The sequence below is a fragment of the Hippichthys cyanospilos genome, chromosome 6 (assembly GCF_059441005.1).
Source record: "Hippichthys cyanospilos isolate Australia breed blue-spotted pipefish chromosome 6, RoL_Hcya_1.0, whole genome shotgun sequence".
Taxonomy (NCBI): Eukaryota; Metazoa; Chordata; class Actinopteri; order Syngnathiformes; family Syngnathidae; genus Hippichthys; species Hippichthys cyanospilos.
This window is the reverse complement of record NC_142374.1, coordinates 10,547,390-10,566,664: the sequence shown is the minus strand read 5'-3', so window position 1 is coordinate 10,566,664 and position 19,275 is coordinate 10,547,390. Positions and strand designations below refer to the sequence as shown.

The window sequence follows — 19,275 nt, the reverse complement described above, 5'->3', positions numbered from 1 at the left end:
GGGTCAAGAAAGCTCACTAGCAACATGTAAATCTAAACTGCAAACTACAGTGAAACGCTTTTCACATCTTCTCAACTTAGAAATCCACATAAGGATCCCCAGATGTGGGAGTAGATGAAACAGGAGGGCAAGGGGGGAAGTCTCTCTCTGGCTCTCTCTCTCTCTCTCTCTCTCTCTTCACTGGGACCCCCTTCTCGCACAGACATGTGCGCACAGTGTGCCAGCAGACAACATTGATGCACAGACAACTGCCATTCCACTCTTCTTCCTCTTACATTTCTCCCCTTGCACTGCCTCTCCCCCTCCTCCCTTCTCAACTATCCCCTTTCCTTCTGTGTACTTCTGGCCTGCACTTTTCCTCAGGCGAATATAAAGGCAGGTCCTGTTGGAGAGTGCTTGTGTAATCTTGGCTGCACATGAGCGCCGAGGATTCTCTTTGCCTGTCTCAGCTGCAAAAGCTCACACGGACAAACCTGAGAGAAGATTGAGGAAGGGGCACCTCCGAGGAAGAAGTTGGAATTAAGGTGGACCATGCCGGGGACTCTGGTGCTGCTGCTGTCCTTGCTGGTGCTTTCCACAGGAAGTGCTGCCAGAAGAATCAGGAAAAGAGGACTCAACCAAAAGGTGGGAATAATAACGTCAGGAATTTGAGGACCTCATTTATTATTTTTGGTGATGGGAGTAGGTGAAAACTCCTGGTGATACAGCACAATGTCTGCTCTGTTTGAACGCAAAGGTGGAGGTGAAAGGTCATCAGAGTTGGATGGCTATTTTGTCTTTTTTCCCCTTTGTTTGGCAGTTGACTGTTGCGTGTGTTTTGAAAAACTGCTTAAAGTAGCGACAGGTGTCTCATCGGACGGTAGATTCGATATTAGATATGATGCTTTATGAAAAATGCTGACGCCAACCACTTAGTTCCACGACAGGAAATCGACATTTGATTTCTGGGCACATTTAGTGGTTGACTCATTTAATCCCAAAGACATACGTATTTTCAGAGGCCGGACACTTATTTCCTGGGACCTATTTATTTAAATGGATTTTTTTCAAAATTTTTCCAAGTTAAAGAGGGTCCGAACATGGCTTGCATCGAATGAGTCGGCTGGATCGGCTTTGATTTTGTAGCGTGAAAAACGGACAAAGACAAGTGCATGTTCAACCTATTGAAGTGTGCAGCAGGTTGGAATAAGTCACCCATTTTCATATTTCCATGTGAGCTAGTGAAGAGCACACCGGATGCCAAGCCCGTATGTGTGTGAGCATGCGCGCGTGTGTGCGTGCGGCCAGACCGGGCCCCTGCTTGTTAACTCAGCTCAGTGTGGCTGAGTGATCAAAAGTTCAGTGTAGCGTGATGCCTCATCGTCATCCTCTTGCGCTTCAATGTTCTCACTTTCTGATCAGTTGACAACACTGCCGGCTTTTCCTCTTCCGTTGAATTAGCTGCTACCCGTTCACCTCTGCTTAAAAATACTTTCTCTGCTCCCCTTGGGCCATGTGCTGTTTTTATACTCACACAGTGTGCCCATCTTAGTTTATGGGACGGGCTGAAAATTCGGACTTCAGCCTCAAAGAGCTGCTCTAATTGGAACATGCCGAGATGGCTGTTCTGAAGCAATTTGCCTTGTTTCTTTTCATTGATGTACAAAGTCTGTCATTTCTTTTACCATTTCAACCTCATAAACGCAGCAGGTTTATTTACTTACTGAAGTCATACTTCTAGTTTTTCAAGTAGTTATTTCTTCTGATTTACACAAGAGACATGACAAATTTTACGTTTTACTGCTTTTGGATTTTAATATTAACTTACTCTTGCACCTGTATGACATGGAAAAATGTGTCGCACGAGGCCACCCACACCTTAGTAATTTTGTGGGTTTTCTCAGTTTTACTCCTTGCTTAACATCACACTAGCCTAATAAAAATGACACAAAGTGTAATGCGTTATCAACATTGGCCACACACCTCCATATTTACAAGCACGACTGTAGTTTTCACTTGAGGATTAGGATTTGGACCCAGAAGAACAGGACAGGACAATGAAGTGAACAAGTAAAAAGTGTTTATAGGCAACAATTAAACGTAACACAACCCAAGCAGTTTCCAACAACTTGACTCGGAAACTAGACTTGCAAATCTAAACTTGGAAAACTGACTCAGAAACTTGATTCGGAAAGAAGCCAGGAAGACAGCAGGGCGTTACAGCACGAGCGCCTGGTTAGACGTTCCGGCAAGTCACTGAGAACCTAGATCTTAATTAATGTCGGACTTCCATCATGTGTGACCTAATGAAGCACACAAAAGAATCATGGAACGAGTAAAAACCGTAAATACAGGATCGTACAGTATATGAATAAAATGATGAACACATAAACATATCAAAAGGTAACAGATACCATTATGACCATTCATCACCTTTCCTCAAATTAAACTACTTTTGACCAAGATTAAAAGACAATGATTGCAGTAGATCAACGTGCCAGTGTTCAAAAGACCGCAGCCAAACATGTTTGACGAACATGAAAGAAGAGGTCGAGGGGAGAAAAATGAATCTCTGTGAAAAAAAGTGGTAAGACAAGCAAGTACATAGAAAACCTCATGTGCAATATGCAACATGTACGCACATTATGAGTCTCATGCAGACATAACACAGTCTGGCTTGCACCTGCACAGGCACGTCTGCATGCACGAAAGGGGACGCTTCTACCACAAAAATGTGCAGTTGCATGGACTGTATTTGGTGTGACAGCTAGCGGCCCTGCAGACACTCACAAACACATGCTTGGCTTGGCCTCGGCCCACAAGGAATGACTAAAAACATTTTCCGCATTTAGGAAAGTGATATTTATAAAACATGTACGAGATGAATTACAGCAAACTGTTGCACAATATGTCTGCGTTTACAGTATATGCGCTGTATATGAGTTTTGTTCACCAACGCTGTATACATTTACAGTACATCAAAATGACTGTAGGTGCAGGAAAAAGGAAATGAGTTCCAACAACTCAAAAGCTAACCAGAATCTTGTTGTGGACGACTGAACTTGGAAGACATGTTTCTGCTTGTCAACGTAACACTGGGCACGGACTGTGACCTTGGCCTCTATGAGCCGACCGTATACAAAAATTGTGTGCGATTATGTGTGTGTGTGTTTGTGTGTGTGCGTGCATGTGAGTAAAGTCCGCCCTCGTCAATTCACCTAAGTCCCTGTTTAAACTATTAACAATTTTTACCTGTTCACTGAGTTAAAATGAATACATATTAAAAACAAATTGAGTAGCTACATTAACTCAGTCAGGAACACGATGTTTTTTAAGTTACTCACCATTATTCCCTTCTGCTGTCACTAAAAAATGTAAAAAGGACTCATGGTGCTTTATCCATATGTCTAACCTGTTCAACTTGCACATGTATCTTATGATGTACTTTTCATTAAAGTGAGATCTGAATTCACTTGTTGACTGATATTCTTCACCTGCCTTTCCAATTACTACCCTGCCAGCATGGCTCAGTAAACAAATGCGCTTGGATCAGTTACATGATGCCCAGAGCTCATTTCTCTCTGCACTTTGGATGACAATTACAGAGCTTATACTTACTTCATTTGGCAAAAAAATTAATAATAATAATCAATCAGTCATGCGCTATGACTACACTATTGATGTAGCCAGAATGTTGAGAATGAGGTCTGTGATGCTGTGTGTAAAGTGAAAAATTAATGAATGGGGTCTCCTGTGTAAAAAACACATCAAGTCAAACAGGAAGGAAACATTCAAGATTTTGTAGGAGATTTTTTCAGGAGCATTTGGGAAGAGATCGGATGTAAGATAGCAAGTAGTTAAGCCATTATCCTGTCCCGTTTGACTGTGCTCCGTGTGCACGAATGCAAAGTTAGTACACTAAAGCAGTGAATTAACTACTAAGTTGAACAAATCGTAATAAATATAGATGTAGTCCAGATCCAGGTCTACTCAACTTTTTTTATATAGCAAAACAATCAACGCTGCAAAGAGCTGTACACAAAAATTCACTCAAACAATAGCAAAGATAGCGAAAACAGTGAAGCGACAGCACAAATGTACTTAAAGATGTGTTGTGAATTTACTTAAATTCATTTTGTTAGTTGTTCTCACAAAATAAAAGCAACTGGATCCAGATGCCCTTTTTTGTAAACCACACGTCTACTTTAAAATGTATCTGGATGTAGATTATTTTATGCACAACAAACTGATGAAATAAAAATGAGTGAATACATTGTACATTGATCATACAAATACCTGCTGTACATTACAATTAGGAAATAACATATACTGCAATTGTGACATAGATTCATGTTGTTAGATATTAAGTTAAGATATTAAGTGTTCCTTCTAACTACATTGAGTAGTAAATGAGGACCCAAATAATAATCAAGCCTACTTTGCCAAATTATGTTAGAATGGACTAATTTGTGTCTAGATACACATTCTGACTGTGATGCCGCTCTCTGTGCCAATGATTGTTAGCTTTTATTTTCCAAGTTGATTGTGAGCATGTTTGTCACCGCTGCCAAATAAACAGCACAGTTTGAAGTTTTGCGTGCAGCCTGCAGGCTGATTAACTGATTTCAGATCAAGTACACTTATGGATCCAAAGAACCTCAGAAAGCAAACATACATGACTTTAATGGCTTTAGATATGTGCTTCAATAAATAAATAAATAAATAAGAACAGGACAAGGAGCTGACACCAATAGCAAAATATTGGACCCTAAAAATGTTTCATAGTCATTGTTATGCTACAACTTCACTGTATTTTTGATGCAATTAACTAAAATTGACGAAAACTGAAATGTCACCAAACAAAATTTACAGTATTATTGAGTACTAAAACAGCAAATCAGTGAGTTTGGGGCACGGATTTCCACAAAAATATCCACAAAACAGTAATTGAAAATGGTGAACCGTGAATATGCAGGTGTTCTTTGCCATACTATTTATATTAACTTGGTATACGGGGCCCCAAGTTAACATGATTTCATCACGAGAGGTGTGCCCAAAAAACATCAAATAACACAGGAATCCAGATTCTCTTTTACTACGATTCAGAATCGATACAAAAAACTGCATATCTAAACAATGTAGGTTTTCCATCAATCTATAAAAGCTGTCAAATATGAAAAAGAATGATGAGGTGAAATGACTTTGACATTTTACTTAATTCACTGAATGGTCCATCAAGTCACTTACATTTACATTTGGTAATGAAATAACAAGGCTTCCGTTTTCCATTCGAGTGGTCGGTATGTCAGGAAATCAAAACAATGAATAGGGTAGCAGCTGGGACCACAACATGCAGTTTTTGTGGAAAAATCCACTTTCTTTACAATTCAAAGTATATCAATATAAAACAAGATACTTCCATGTCTTCATTTGTCATTCTATATTGCAAAGCAGACAGGAATAGATCATGATGATTCTTTGTACATCTATGGATAGACTAAAGTAGAAGTCATTGTCAATCAAATCGTTTTGAATCAAAAATTGGTTTGCATCAAATTGTAAACTCAAAAATCAGCATCAGAATTGTAAGTAAGATAAAGATTTATTAAAATAATGCCCTAAAAGACCGTTGACCATATTTTCAGTTCAACGGCTCATTCAAAGCTACCCCTGAAATGAAATTATCAATAAACACCCTAAAATATCCTTTATGCTCCTTCTTTTGTTATATTGTTGCTGTTGTGAATTTGCAGATGGAATTGCACAGTCAGCTGTATAAAATACTAGAAGGGCAATGAGTTTATTCCCTCGCAAAGATGAGAAAATGCATTTTTAAGAAAAATGACCTAACTCCAGAAAGGAATGCTAGCCTCAAATAACAGAATCCAAGTTTTTGCAACATCAAACCACAGAGACAATGGCTGTGATGCACATTCCATCACGTTCACACACAAGAGCAGATGTCCGCAGCAGCGTGTGCATTCCTGGCTTCATGCAAGTGTACACCCGGGCCTCGAAAATTTATGTTTGTCAAAGCCGCCAAGGTGTTTGACGTGAGAAGTTGCTTGCCTTCGGGTTTTGTGGCCTACTTTCTGTTCACTCACAGATTCACCATGGAAATATGTGAGTTTTCCAACTGTAAACAACCTTCCTAAACCAGGTCAAGACTTTTATAAGGCGCTGTGCATGCTGTACTATAGCAATACGGGGTCAAGTCCTCAAACTGAGCGCTTGAGTCATCTTGGGTGCTTCACGGACAAACAGCATAAAATGTATAGCATAATGGTCTTTTGAAAATTGTGGCTGGACACAGTAGTACATAGATAGCACCAGCGAAAAGTTTCGAACTCAATGTAATTCGAGGGGAAATCAAGCCAAATATTTTCTTTCCTATACGGAACTCTACTAATATAACCACGGTATTATGTTTGGGAAATGTGAATTAAGCAGCAAAATCCACCCATTTTTATCCATTTCAGGGGATGGCAATTTTGCCAATTGCTGGAGATGACATCAAAGTTACTCAGGTGTACATACATTACAATCCAAATGTTTGGACACTTCTCCGTTCTCCTCAACCTTTCTAGAGGAATGATGGCCACTCGTTGTTTTTTTTTTAATCAGCCACAATTAATTATTCACAATCATTAGTTATGTTGTGTCATGTCAGGTGTGTGTATGTCAGGTTAATACAAAGCTTACAGTCGTAGTAATTTACACACAACACAACTGATGGTGAAACCCCATTGATAAAGAAAGAAATTCCACTAATCAACCCTGATAAGGAACACCAGTGAAGTGAAAACCATTTCAGTTGATTACCACTCAAAGCTCATTGTGAGAATGCCAAGAATGTTCAAATCGGTAACGGATGACTATGTTGAAGAAAGTAGAATATAAAATATATTTTCAGTTATTTCACCTTTTTTGTTTATCCTCACTCCACGAGTTCATTCATATCGTCAGGGAGACGATATGGGAGATGCTGAACATCATTCACGTGACAGTGACAATAAGCTTCTATTCTATTCTAATAACTCAGATGTTATTTTATGTACATAAAAAAAGAACAGTAGCACAATATATTTTTTGCATTTTGTTGTCATTTTCCTCCTGTATCTTAGCATCTTGTGCCAAATGGCACTTGAAACATGAGCATGAGTTGTAATGTTTAGGTATAGGATATTCGTGTTTTCAAAGGGTGTTTTAACCAAAATAGGCTTTCCAGGGAGACAGCAGCGAGGAGATTCAATCCTACACTTATCGCCATCGTGCACTTTGCTGTCCTCTGGTGGTCTAGTGCTCTCTAGTGCTCTATAGTGGTCGGTTTTACAAACACAAATTCACCTTTCTCAATTTCACAGCAATTTATTTTGTGGTCTCCCAGGACTACGAGTATCCCAACCACCCACAGTCCAACCAGCACCAGAAGAATGACCGGTGTCCGCCACCTCCTCAGATGCTCCCAGAGAGGGCCTGTGAGGTGCCAGGCTGCCGCTCAGACTCAGAATGTGAGCGCCACAAACGCTGTTGCTACAATGGCTGCATCTATGCATGTCTGGAGTCTGTTCAGCCCCCACCAGGTCTGTGGACACAACAAGTTCAGTGCATTGACTCGTTCATGAATATGTAACTATTTCTGTGTCTGTGTCATCACGAGTAGTCCTTGATTGGCTAGTGCAGCCCAAGCCTCGGTGGTTGGGGGGCAACGGCTGGCTACTGGATGGTCCCGAAGAAGTGCTGCAGGGTGAGCATGCTAATGGCCAGGTTTTGGAAAGGTTGCATTGTCAGCCTGGAGCTACCTTTCAAAATAACGAACTAACAATTACAGAGCTCCACCAAATGTTAACTTCATTGGCATTTGCATTAGATTTAAAAATCTTAAAATCAACACAAATGACACGAGAAGAAATGTTTCCAATGTAAATGTGAATGCAAAGTACCGGACATCGGGGCTGAGTGGAATGACCTATTGCCTTAGCCAGTGTCTCGTCTACAGTAAATCCTGCTAACAAAGCTGAAAATGTTTTTACTTTGCACTGATTATTGATTGTTTGGCTTCAAGCAAAAATATGATACTGACTACTGTATCTATGCACTTATGAGATTACAAGTCTTCATACATCTGATTTTCTATGTTTTATTCATGCAACTCCAAACACATGCGCAGAAGGTACATAGGAGTCGGCCTCACGCGTACTGTGTTCCACATCATTTTTCAGACCTGACCCCTGACCCTCCACAGCTGGGGGCTGCGACAGCCAGCTGTCGGGTTGGTGTAGGAGGCCTAGCTTTATTAGTCGACTAGACAAAACAAAGAATCGCATAATAGAAGTCTTGGTAAGTCTAGTGTTAAGCTATTAAGTTTAGAATGCATTGATGCAGGGTTTTGCAGACTTTTTACTTAAGGTACCCCCCCTCCCCCCTCCATACACACACAAAAAAGAAAGTTCTTAAAATACAACCTTAAAGACAAATTCAAGAAAAACAACAACAAAAGACTGGAGCATAATGGGCCTGATCATTTAAAATAATAGCTTATTCCTAATTATTACAAAATTGAAATTTTAAAATTGAAAACAAATTTAAACATGCGAGCTTTCTGAAAAACAAACACACACAACTGAAGAGAAGCCTTTCTCATAAAAATCTCAATGTGCTATATTGTGTCATTGCTAAATCATTCATTCAAACAAAAATGTGCATTTCAGAATTGAATCACTTCAGAAATGTATTTGTTTGTTTCCAGTTAAGTTCATCCTTTGCTTAGTGAAAACTATTTTGATTCATTTATTTTATGTCGAGTGTTATCTTATAATCAACATGTGTGTGTGTGTATTGTCAATGAGCAGCTGAGGCATGCAGTACAACAGAGGATGGCGACGAGCCTCTCCACTGTCCTACAGGCTATGAGTGCCACATCATCAACCCAGGAAACCCTGCCACTGGCATCCCTAACCGGGGACAATGCATCAAGCAGCGGGCCAACTCTGGTAGAATTCATGCACTCTCACAGACTTAAATGCAGGATTGAGGATAAGCGGTTGGAGAAAATGGATTGACGGATGGATTGATTTTCCTGCATTTGAATCGAGGGCTTTAGATCACAGAAAGTGGTGTTTGACAGTTTTGTTTCCTACTGTATGTTGCGCACGATAAGCACTTTGGAACTCAAAATTGGTCAATGGTTCATGTATGCTGTTAAGGAGTTTGTTGATGCAAAGTGCACAGTCAAAGATCTAGTTTCTACTGTCGAGCTGCTATGAAATGTATGACGTTTCATTCATATACTGCACACAGCAGTCGGGTGTCTAGACTGCATTCCAGTCTGGAGACCTGCAAACTTGATCATGCTAAACCAGTACAGTATTACCACTCAAAAGAGGGATTTATTGAAGCACTGGCAGAATCTGCCTTTGTATACAGCCATTTTTGTCATTACTGGTCGTGAAATGTTCAACTTTCGCAATGTAAGAAAATCATAGCTAGAAAGCGATGATGCAGCCATGATTTCATAGAATCCTATTTGAACAACTGCCTGCCATCCCTGGATTGCCCTAATGAAATGTGTAGTCCTACAGTCCTTAGTCCATATTTTGCTGCACATATTTTGAATCCACAAAAGCATTTTTCAGTGTTCATGTACATTTTCTAAGCAATACAAAGCACAAAATCAAAGTATGCATTTAGACATGCGGAGATATGATTTTAATCCCTTTTTTTAGATGGACGGGGTTTACGGCACAAATTTTTTAAAGATTACAAGGACTACTTAGGTAAGTGAGATAATATGAACAAATTGAAGCTCACTGCCACCATTCCGAAGCATTAACTGACTTGTCACTTTTTCTTGTAGGTACTAGGACAAACAATGCGGTGGGCTATGAGAAACATCACAAGCACCTGGGATAAGAAACGTGTCCTTTAATTGGCTTTCAGACTACACTTTACATTTTATGTTATAACCTCACAAATGAAACTGATATTAGTCCCACCATTTGCATTCATGTTAAAGGTGCTTTTCATCACAGAAATTAAATGCTTCTACCTCCTCTCACCAAGCCCTAACTTCAGGCAGATTTTTATCTCACAGCCAAAGAAAGATGGCACCTTTACACATCTTTTATCATCTTTGCGTAAAGGAGAAGTGAGGACATCAATGCTGCTTACCAAATATTTCATAGTCAAGGATGGTTAATATTAATTTGCCATTATTCATGTATTTGGTCTTTACTTTTTCAACATATAATGTGTGACGAATTATAGATTGTGCGGATGGGCTATTTCCAGTATAAATGTTCAAAATAATTCTTGGAAATAGGGATGGGCATTATAACTGGTGCAGTAAAATTGTTGATTGCGTCATATAGTAAATGGGGCCAAATGGAGTGCACTACATGGCTGCAACCAACAGAGGCACTGCTGACTTTGTCTCAAATACGCTAAGGTCTTTGGAGTGTCAACTTTGTTGTGCCATATCCATGCATACCATAGGTTGGTTGATTGTTAATTTCTTTCGCTGTTACTTAAGGAATTTTAATGACCATCTCTATATTCCACCATTTAGAGTCTCTTATAAGTTGACAGTTTTGCTGATCGGTTGCATCTTAAATACCTGAACACACCAGTTGTATAGCTTATACTGTATGATTTAAGGCTGGTCAGTGGGGGGAAAAGGAAGACCATCTGTTTTGAAAATGATCATTTGCACTCTGAAGGCCAAATTTCCTGCCCTGAAAGCTGGAATGGTTCACGGGCAAGTTGAACATTTCCACACAAAGTAGTTATATCTTTAGATATTCGTAAATTCGACAGATTTGAACTGGCAACGTATGAATCACAAGTAATACACACCGTAGGAATTTGATTTGTGGACTTGAATTGCTTGACCAGTGCAATGTTACCTGACACCTGGCCTTAAAACAGAAATATGTGATCGTGCCACATTGATGTTGCTCAGGTTCTTTCTGCCTACAATAGTTAACAGCAGAATAAGCTGGTTTACGATACAAATGCACACAATAAGATGAATGTGTTGAACAAAAGCCGTAACAATAACTGTGGTGCTCTCTTGTTTTTACCTAAATAAAGCACATGTGAAACAAAAGAGTGATGTGTCATGTCATTTTAAGGAGGAAAAGTTCCAGATATAAAGCATGAATCAGAACTGCTATTTTGTCATCAGATTTCATTCGAGGGAATTCTGAATCACATATTTTGGAGGGGAAGAAAAAGTTCCAAGAAGGTTCAAAATGTCCACTTCATGCAAAACTAACATACTGGTGACCTACTGTAAACAAAAGTCAAGGGGCTTTTGGAATGTTTGTTCATACAGTACAACATCACCAACGTATATATACGTATATATACAAGGAGAGATATAGCTGTGGAATGCAGGTTGCCTTCTTGACATTTAATGTTACAAACCCTTGCTAAGGGAAACAAAATATTGAGTTTTAGTTGCCTCAGTTGTAAACAAACAACCATTGATTAAAAATATTAGTTGTATTGTAGTTTAATCTCACTCTAATGTATCATACTTCTGGTAGACTTAATAATGAAATATTGAATCAACGATAAAATACACTTCAATGATGGCTGCTGATGTTCAAACTCAGGCGGAAGGATGGAACATGTATGCAGACCGCCAAAATTTACAGAGGCACAGTGGCTGACTGGTTATATTTGCGGACACCTCTAGCAACCCACAAAACCTCAATTGTGTATTTCATTTTTACTTATATTGTCAGTGGCTGAAAGTGAACTATACAACTGACGTTTAATTTTGATTTGTGATCATACAAACATTCTTTGATACAAAACAATTGTATTCAGTAAGATTCCATCATAAACTACGTTGCATTGTAACATACAAACAAACTCCATGAATGATTTATCATTTTCATCCATAATTCACGGTTATTTTGGGAGTTTCTCTAATACATATGTCGTTTATATAGCCAAGTCTACACTTGTCCAGTAGATGTCAGTGTGATCAAAATAGCGCTTCACTGAATCTCCCTGTTGGGGGTTTCACTGGCCAATGTACAAAAGATATGATAAGATATTTTAAATAATAATAATAATAATAATTATATATATATATATATATATATAATAAATGTTACTGCTCAAATGTATATCATTTAAAAGAAATAAAAGATAACCTCTCCAACTACATGAATAATAACGACCTACTGTGATGCCCCCTCTTGCATAAAATTAACCATTCAAATACAGTACAGCATAAAACCTCAAAACACAGTTTTGAATGCATTAATAAAAAATCCACAAATTGATTGACTGACTCAGAAACCTGCAGTGAAGTAGCCCAACTAAGCCACCATGTGAGCAGGTGTCAAACAGATATGTGTAAATGTGTGTCCTCAAGATATTTGCCTGAGTTAAAAATGAGAAAGAGACACATTTCAAGCCCTTAAGATTGGTTTAGGGGTTTTGACCATTGATTTAAAGGCTTCTAATTATGAACAGTTCACACAACAGTTAAGAATGTGGCCATCAAGCCTTTGTTAAGTTGTTGAAAGATCTGGATGCAAACAAGTGGTACATATTGGCCTGTGCTTGTTTAAGTGCACAATGGGCAACTGGCTGGACACGTTGCCTCACAGGGACTGTGCATATTTTATTTTGATGAACCACTGACCCTGATAAGGTTTCACATCACATCTTTGTCTTGTTCATATAAGATCCGAATAAACATCAGCTATTAGTGAGAGCTCTCGCCTCTTCTGAACATCACGCTGATATCAGTGTCACTGAGCACAGTGATAGGGGTTACTATTATGATATAATCCACTATTAGATCAACTGTGCTTATTCTCACTTCAACATGTGTGAGTGTGGATGATATTTATTTGTGCACCCTAGTTTCCCATGCCTTGCACAACAGAACAGCATGTGTCTTGTTGTTGGGGGCTGTCACATGGCTCAGGCATCACTGCACGTGAATTTCCATGTGGTATCATAGCAGCATCCTTTCAGATCTAAATGGCAATATCACTCCCACTGCTTCACCAAGCAATTTAGAAGCTGCATGCAGCACACGCAGCCAAATTTTTCAAGTGCTGGAAAAGCTAAACATTAATTGGATATAAAAGGAATCGTGGCTTGCCAGTCGCCACCCAAGAAGATTTGTTAATGAATTCCTCGCTTGCATCTCGTGTCTGTTTTCCTTTAACAGTGAGTCATGCTGTAGAGGACTGCTACGTAGCGTATGCCAGCATCCTCCCCCATAGCACCTTCTCCTTCTATCGCCATAGGCTCAGGAGAATTGTGTAATAAAGTGCGAGGTGTTATCTAAAATGTTATATAAAAAGATCTGGTTGCTTACCATGTTTGAGTCACCGATTTATTCATATTCTGACACAATTTAAATCTACAATTAGAACCTTCCTGACGATATATGTCAATGTTAACTGTGGGATGTTTGATTTAATGTGATCAATCACAGAAAAATAATTAAAGATAGTTTGTGTTTAGTGCTTTGTTAATATTTCAGTGGACCATACAGGAGTATCTGTATATTTTCTGTACTTCTTTTACTGTTTTCAGTCTCACAGAAGAAGTTGGGAGGCTATACTACCTGAACTGGAGGGAACAGCAGACTGCCTAAGACCTGTCAAAAGTCAATCATAGACTGATAGTGAATTGCATTTTGAGTGGGATTTCATCCCTTCGCCAGCTGCGCGAAAGAGAGCCACGGCACTACAAGTGGCACAAGGACAGGCCGCGGTTGCATGTGTGTCAATCTACATGACATCTGGTGATTGACAAAGGTCTGCATGCTAATTCAAAAGATTACACTTGAGTCTTTGGCAGTAATGCAATTAACATCTAAGTGGCCTTCACGTAGGCTACTCTAAATGTTATCCCGTATGTCTAACTGCCACTATGCGAAATACGATCACCATTGTTTGACACCTTAAGACAACAAGCGTTTCAGTACCTATATTGTCTGGATGATACATAGAGTCATCATTTAAGCCCTGCAATTTGGTGTAGTTGTTGTGATTTGAAGGCAATAGCTTGTCTGTGTGTCCCTGGAGCAGGACAAAGGAGGATCACCTTGCTGGGTTTGCTGTGGAAGGTGACTGGAGACGTAGCACTTAAAGGCTAAAAACTCTCATATTACATGTGTGACAAAGCTCACATTTACATTTATTTCCAGAGGACCAAACATATCAGAGAGGGTCTGTAAACAAAATCATACTTCTTTTTATGTAGTGAGTTGCATAATCTTGGCAAGAGAAGAAAAACCCAAACATTAACGATGACATTTTGGGGCATTTTGTCCAATAATTTGATCTTTACGTCAAAGGTGTTTTACATCAAAGGGAAAGCAGTGAAAGAATACAAAAGGAAGCTGAAATTCCACCCAGATGGTGACAACATGTCAAACTTCAACATGGCAGTCTAGAGAACTGTTGCGTTTGCAAGGAGGAGAGGGTTGGGTATGGTCTGGCTATGGTTGATACTTTAGACTGCGATCCTAATAATTTATACAGTACGACAGGCTTAATAAACTAACCAAATGCCATGCGTATAAATTGCTAACCTAAAAATCTATAAATTTGCAAGCCCAAATAATACAACTTCAACTTGCTAAGGAGTTGTGTAAAAGACAGAAGCTTGTATATGCCACAGTGACTGGGCGACAACGTCAGATTCACCAAATCACCCCCATAGTCAAGAAAATGACTGACAACCAAATACTGTAGTGCTTATCCCGGTGTTCAACCTGAGGATGGCGCCACACGGACATTCCGTTTTCCCCTCAAATTCAACCTTTCAACAAACATACACTTAACTTACACTTAAAATGTTAAAAATAATGACCAGGACATCCACACAACATTAGTAGAGACCAGTTTATACAGTTTACCAGCAAAAACAACACAACAACAAAAAGTTGAGTACCCTTTTAAGCATGAAAACGTGGGCAAATGACATTTTTAACCCGTATGCTAGCGAGTGAGTGAGTGAGTGAGTGAGTGAGTGAGTGAGTGAGTGAGTGAGTGAGTGAGTGAGTGAGTGAGTGAGTGAGTGAGTGAGTGAGTCAGTCAGTCAGTCAGTCAGTCAGTCAGTCAGTCTTAGGAGCGCAAGGAATTTTCTATGTAAAGTAAATGTCTTTTATGTTCTAAAAATAGGAGCACTATATGTATGTTCACCTAAGAGAAGTAGCACATTCATCATAAATTGAGCCTTTTTAGCTGATCACACTATCGTGTCATCAGCGAACCTGCAGGTTTTAAATTCAGGAACAGAACCAGCACTTGCTCTCAGACAAAGAGTGGCTCTGAGACCTATGTTTATCATCTTGCATGATGATCGTCAAAATGACGAGTAATGTATCTCAGAGCATGAGTGGATTATATGTTTGTTACGTGGTCAACACAGATTGGCACACTTGACACGGATACACAGTTTTAGGTCAGTCTCTACCTGGACCAACACACTAGAACGAGCACAGTTGAAATAAATTTAAACATAATATATCTATTGATGCAGTGTGGTGATGGTGCTAAATTACAGCATTCTACATTAAAAAACTAAGTTCTCTAATTTCTCAACATCTTCTTTAGTCTGTTTTATGGAAAATACAGGACGTTTATCCCTGCTACTTAGTGCTACAACTGAAGAAATAGAAACAAACTCACTAATACCTGTGAATGAATGGAATGAGTAGAGCCTGCTGAGATTAATACATTAATCATTTCTTTATTATATCAGATAGCACTTCAAAATAGACTAGACAGTTTGACTCCGGGAGGAGTACACTAAGGATATGTTGACCTATATTTTACATGTGGCCATACAACCATCAAGAGGCTGACTATGCGTCTAAAATTTCACCACTAATCTGCTGTTGGGGTTGAGCTATACACTTACATTTCTCTGCCAAATGGGAACAGCTATTGATGCTATCTCATTTGACTGCTATCTTGCTCCCGTCTGCTTCATCAGACCATGAGCGACAATAACCCCTGTTTCAACGGTATGTTTGGGCCAGTCTATTTATTTGTGGTTGAGGGGCAGAATAATAATCCATGGTCCTGCAGCTAACATGAGGATGAAAAAAAAAAACCACACTTCTTCTTTCAAGATCCCTAACATACTGACTTGAAGGGAAGAAATGAAAGATTTGTGATTCATTAAGCGACTACACAACTCGCTGACAGGTGCGCTTTTTGTGGTGGTGATGATTACATGGATTAAAACAACAGTACAAATTTAACGTTCTGTTGATCTTGGTCTTTTTTACCAAAAAAAAAAGAAGAAGAAATTTAAATTTGAATATTTTTTCATATAAGATTAAATTTGGTCATTGGGGACATGGGAAAAGGAAAAATGGGCATTTTAGGCTGAATTCCAAAGTTATTCGGTACTTTTAAAACTATTTTCAAGTATCATTTCCTCTTACTTTTTTTGGTCTCAGGACAAGTACATTTACTAAGAAACTGTATGTTTTAGCATGTTGTATGTGTATTATTTAAAATGTGATGGTCGGGATGACGGTTGTAAAATGTCGTCCAATTCTGGAATGACCTAAATCAATAATTAAGTCTCACATTTATACTGCACGGCAGAATTTCAGCTCACAAAGACCAAGTTCAAGAAAAAAATCAATTCACGACAAATCACGATTCAATCACTAACTGATTATTGCCTGTCCGCACACACTCACAATGCTTCTGTTCACAAACAGTCTTTGCATCCATGTGAAAGGCTCAGTTGTGCTTGGTCCCAATTAAAATTTTTTTTTTCCAGTTCGACCTGTACCAGAAGGAAAACAATTCTTGCACCATGGAGAAATCATTAGGTCCGTGTCTCACAAATTACAAGTATGGTTATTTTTTTTCTAAACTATCCCGTAATATGGCTTAGAAGAAACTGACAACCACAAATGATAGTGTTATTAAAACTCTTGGTTGTATTAGAGGGGAAGAATAGGTAAATATGGGGTATAATTTGCTCCAATATTCAAAAAGGCTAGGTTAGTTGCACATCAGTTTGCTAGTGAACAAACCATGCTATTTCTTCTTATTACTTCACACCCATGAAAACAACTTTGTTCTCGAACTCCATTCATTTCAATAGGAAACATTTTGACGTATTTGGTGCTCCGATTCGCACCAGGCAAGTGATGAGGGCCAATGGGAGGCAATCTGACAGCCCCCACTGACTTTGTCTCCAAGATACGGTGACAAGAGGGAAGGCAAAGGAAAGTCTGAACCTCAGGGGAGCGCCAAGACCTCTCACTCTGACTTGCTCGCTCACATGAAAAGTTCACATGAGATGTGTAACTATAGTAACTCTCACATTTCTCGAGTGCCCCCCACCCCTTTTATCACAACACTCTCCCGGAGGCCTCTACCACAGGAAGCCATGTGCCAGGGCCCTGTCACTGATGTCTCCGGCTGCATGATGGGTCCCTTGTTGAGTCACATACACGCGTCACCGGCGGCGGCAAAACACAGGCAAACTCCCTCATTGGATATAGTGACAGAGCAAAGAAAGACAGGGGTGTCTCTCAGCTACCTGGAATGTAAGCATACCTGATGCAGTCAGATTAGAGCAGGACATTGTGTAGAAAGGTCTGGAGTACAAATTAACTTGAAAGATACCCAACTCTATTTCATTAACATCCTTTAAAGAGCAATGGAACACAAATGGGACCTTATCATACAAGATGCAGACATTGTAGTCTTGTGCTTCAGCCAAGAGGACTATGTCATGTCACCTCTGACCTGCTGAGTGTCGCACATCAGCCCGGCTGACAGTGGACGGGGTGCGTCAGACTTCAGTGTGTGTTTGTGGAAGCATGGAGGAGTGGCATGATGTGGGATGATGAAACCTCACCTTCCTGTGGTGGATTTAATCTACTTCAAGGCTGCTGTTGGCGCAGGAACAGGAGGATCCAACCCGAGGTACGATTCTAAAGATGAGGGATCGAGTCACACCTTTGCACTCTTTTGTATTTCTTGCGCAAACGCTTCAAGTTTTATTTTTTTTTCCAGCTAGTCAAACAAATGTACTACATCTTTAACTGGTGCACAATGGCAAAGTGTGTCATGAAAGGTTCTTTGACCATCGCTTATCATCATACAGTCCCAAAATACTTTTAATCATTTATATGTTGTCCTGTCTCAGGCTGTATTTACCCATTTTTTCATTATGTGGAAATATTTTTTGTTTTTTGTATGTTTTTGGCTGTGAATGGCTGGCAACCAGTACAGGGTGTCCCCCGCCTACTGCCCGGAGACAGCTGAGATAGGCACCGGCAAGCCTGCGACCCTTGTGAGAATAAGCGACTCTTCGTTTATTTTGTTTTTGGGGCATCAAGTGTATTTATGCACGGCAGTATGATTTTATTTTTTTAGCTGGCTTCAGAGATTTGTTGATGGGACTGAGCAAAAATTGTCTTCATATTATGTTGGGTTTTTAAAAATGTTTAAAACAGCTTCAAAAAAAAAAAATTACCTGTACTTAACTTTAGGGAAAAAAAAGGAATCTATCTGATTAGACAGTTACATTAAGTAAAGTTATCATTTCATTTTTATTTTACTGTACTTCTTACCTGGCACATCTGCCAACCTCAACCTCAAATATTGAAAGTCCCTGCTTGCGGTCAGCTTTTAGGTCTTCGATTTGCCTTTTTTTTTTTATATCAAAATGGACAGAAATACCATAACCACTATGTACAGCGAATAAACATGGTGTGACTGGTTAAAAATGCTAAACATGTATAAACTCACTGTCACGTCACCAAAAATAAAAACATTTAATAGCTCCTAGATGCAAATGCTGCAGACACTTGCTGTCCATTGCTGGATAATGATTAAATATCACAAAATGAACTTGGTCTTTTTTTTTTTTTTCTAATGGAGACCCGCTCAAGATCTTTTCCATCCTGGTCTGGTCAGCTCTAATAACTACTGAATTTTTAAAAGATGAGTGCCTCATTATGGTTAATCAAGATAATTCCAAAGAAGGTCCACATAAGAGTACTCTCTGTACTCCTTCTGCGAGGTTCACTCCAGCAGCTGCAGCCAATCAGTGTCAGCACCAAATCTGGACTGGTGCATCAGGGCTTGCATGTTAGCAGCGTTGTCCAGCAACCTGATATGTATCAACTTCTGCACACAGCAGTTGCCTAGGGAATAAACTAGTGTAATAAGCTTCTTGAATAGGTGCACATCCTGTCCCAGAGGTGAGATGGATTACTGAAGTGACCACTGCTGTTGCATAATAACTGTCAGCTAATCATACTCAGCT

General features: G+C 39.4%; 1 protein-coding gene across 1 annotated transcript; it reads left to right on the top strand.

Annotated features, from left to right (window-relative positions):
- The first annotated feature begins 203 nt into the window (after positions 1–203).
- wfdc1 (WAP four-disulfide core domain 1) lies at positions 204–11,080 on the top strand. Its single transcript, XM_088417187.1, has 6 exons — positions 204–624; positions 7,367–7,562; positions 7,643–7,726; positions 8,832–8,972; positions 9,705–9,755; positions 9,836–11,080. Exons 1-6 carry the CDS (start codon positions 532–534, stop codon positions 9,889–9,891), a joined length of 621 nt encoding a protein of 206 aa, XP_088273313.1. The 5' UTR covers positions 204–531; the 3' UTR covers positions 9,892–11,080.
- The last annotated feature ends 8,195 nt before the right edge of the window (positions 11,081–19,275 follow it).

Coding starts and splice junctions, on each gene's coding strand:
- wfdc1 (XM_088417187.1), top strand. CDS start 532: ATGCCGGGGACTCTGGTGCTGCTGCTGTCCTTGCTGGTGCTTTCCACA. Junction 8,973..9,704: donor CAAGCAGCGGGCCAACTCTG/GTAGAATTCATG, acceptor CCCTTTTTTTAG/ATGGACGGGGTTTACGGCAC. Junction 9,756..9,835: donor AGATTACAAGGACTACTTAG/GTAAGTGAGATA, acceptor TTTTTCTTGTAG/GTACTAGGACAAACAATGCG.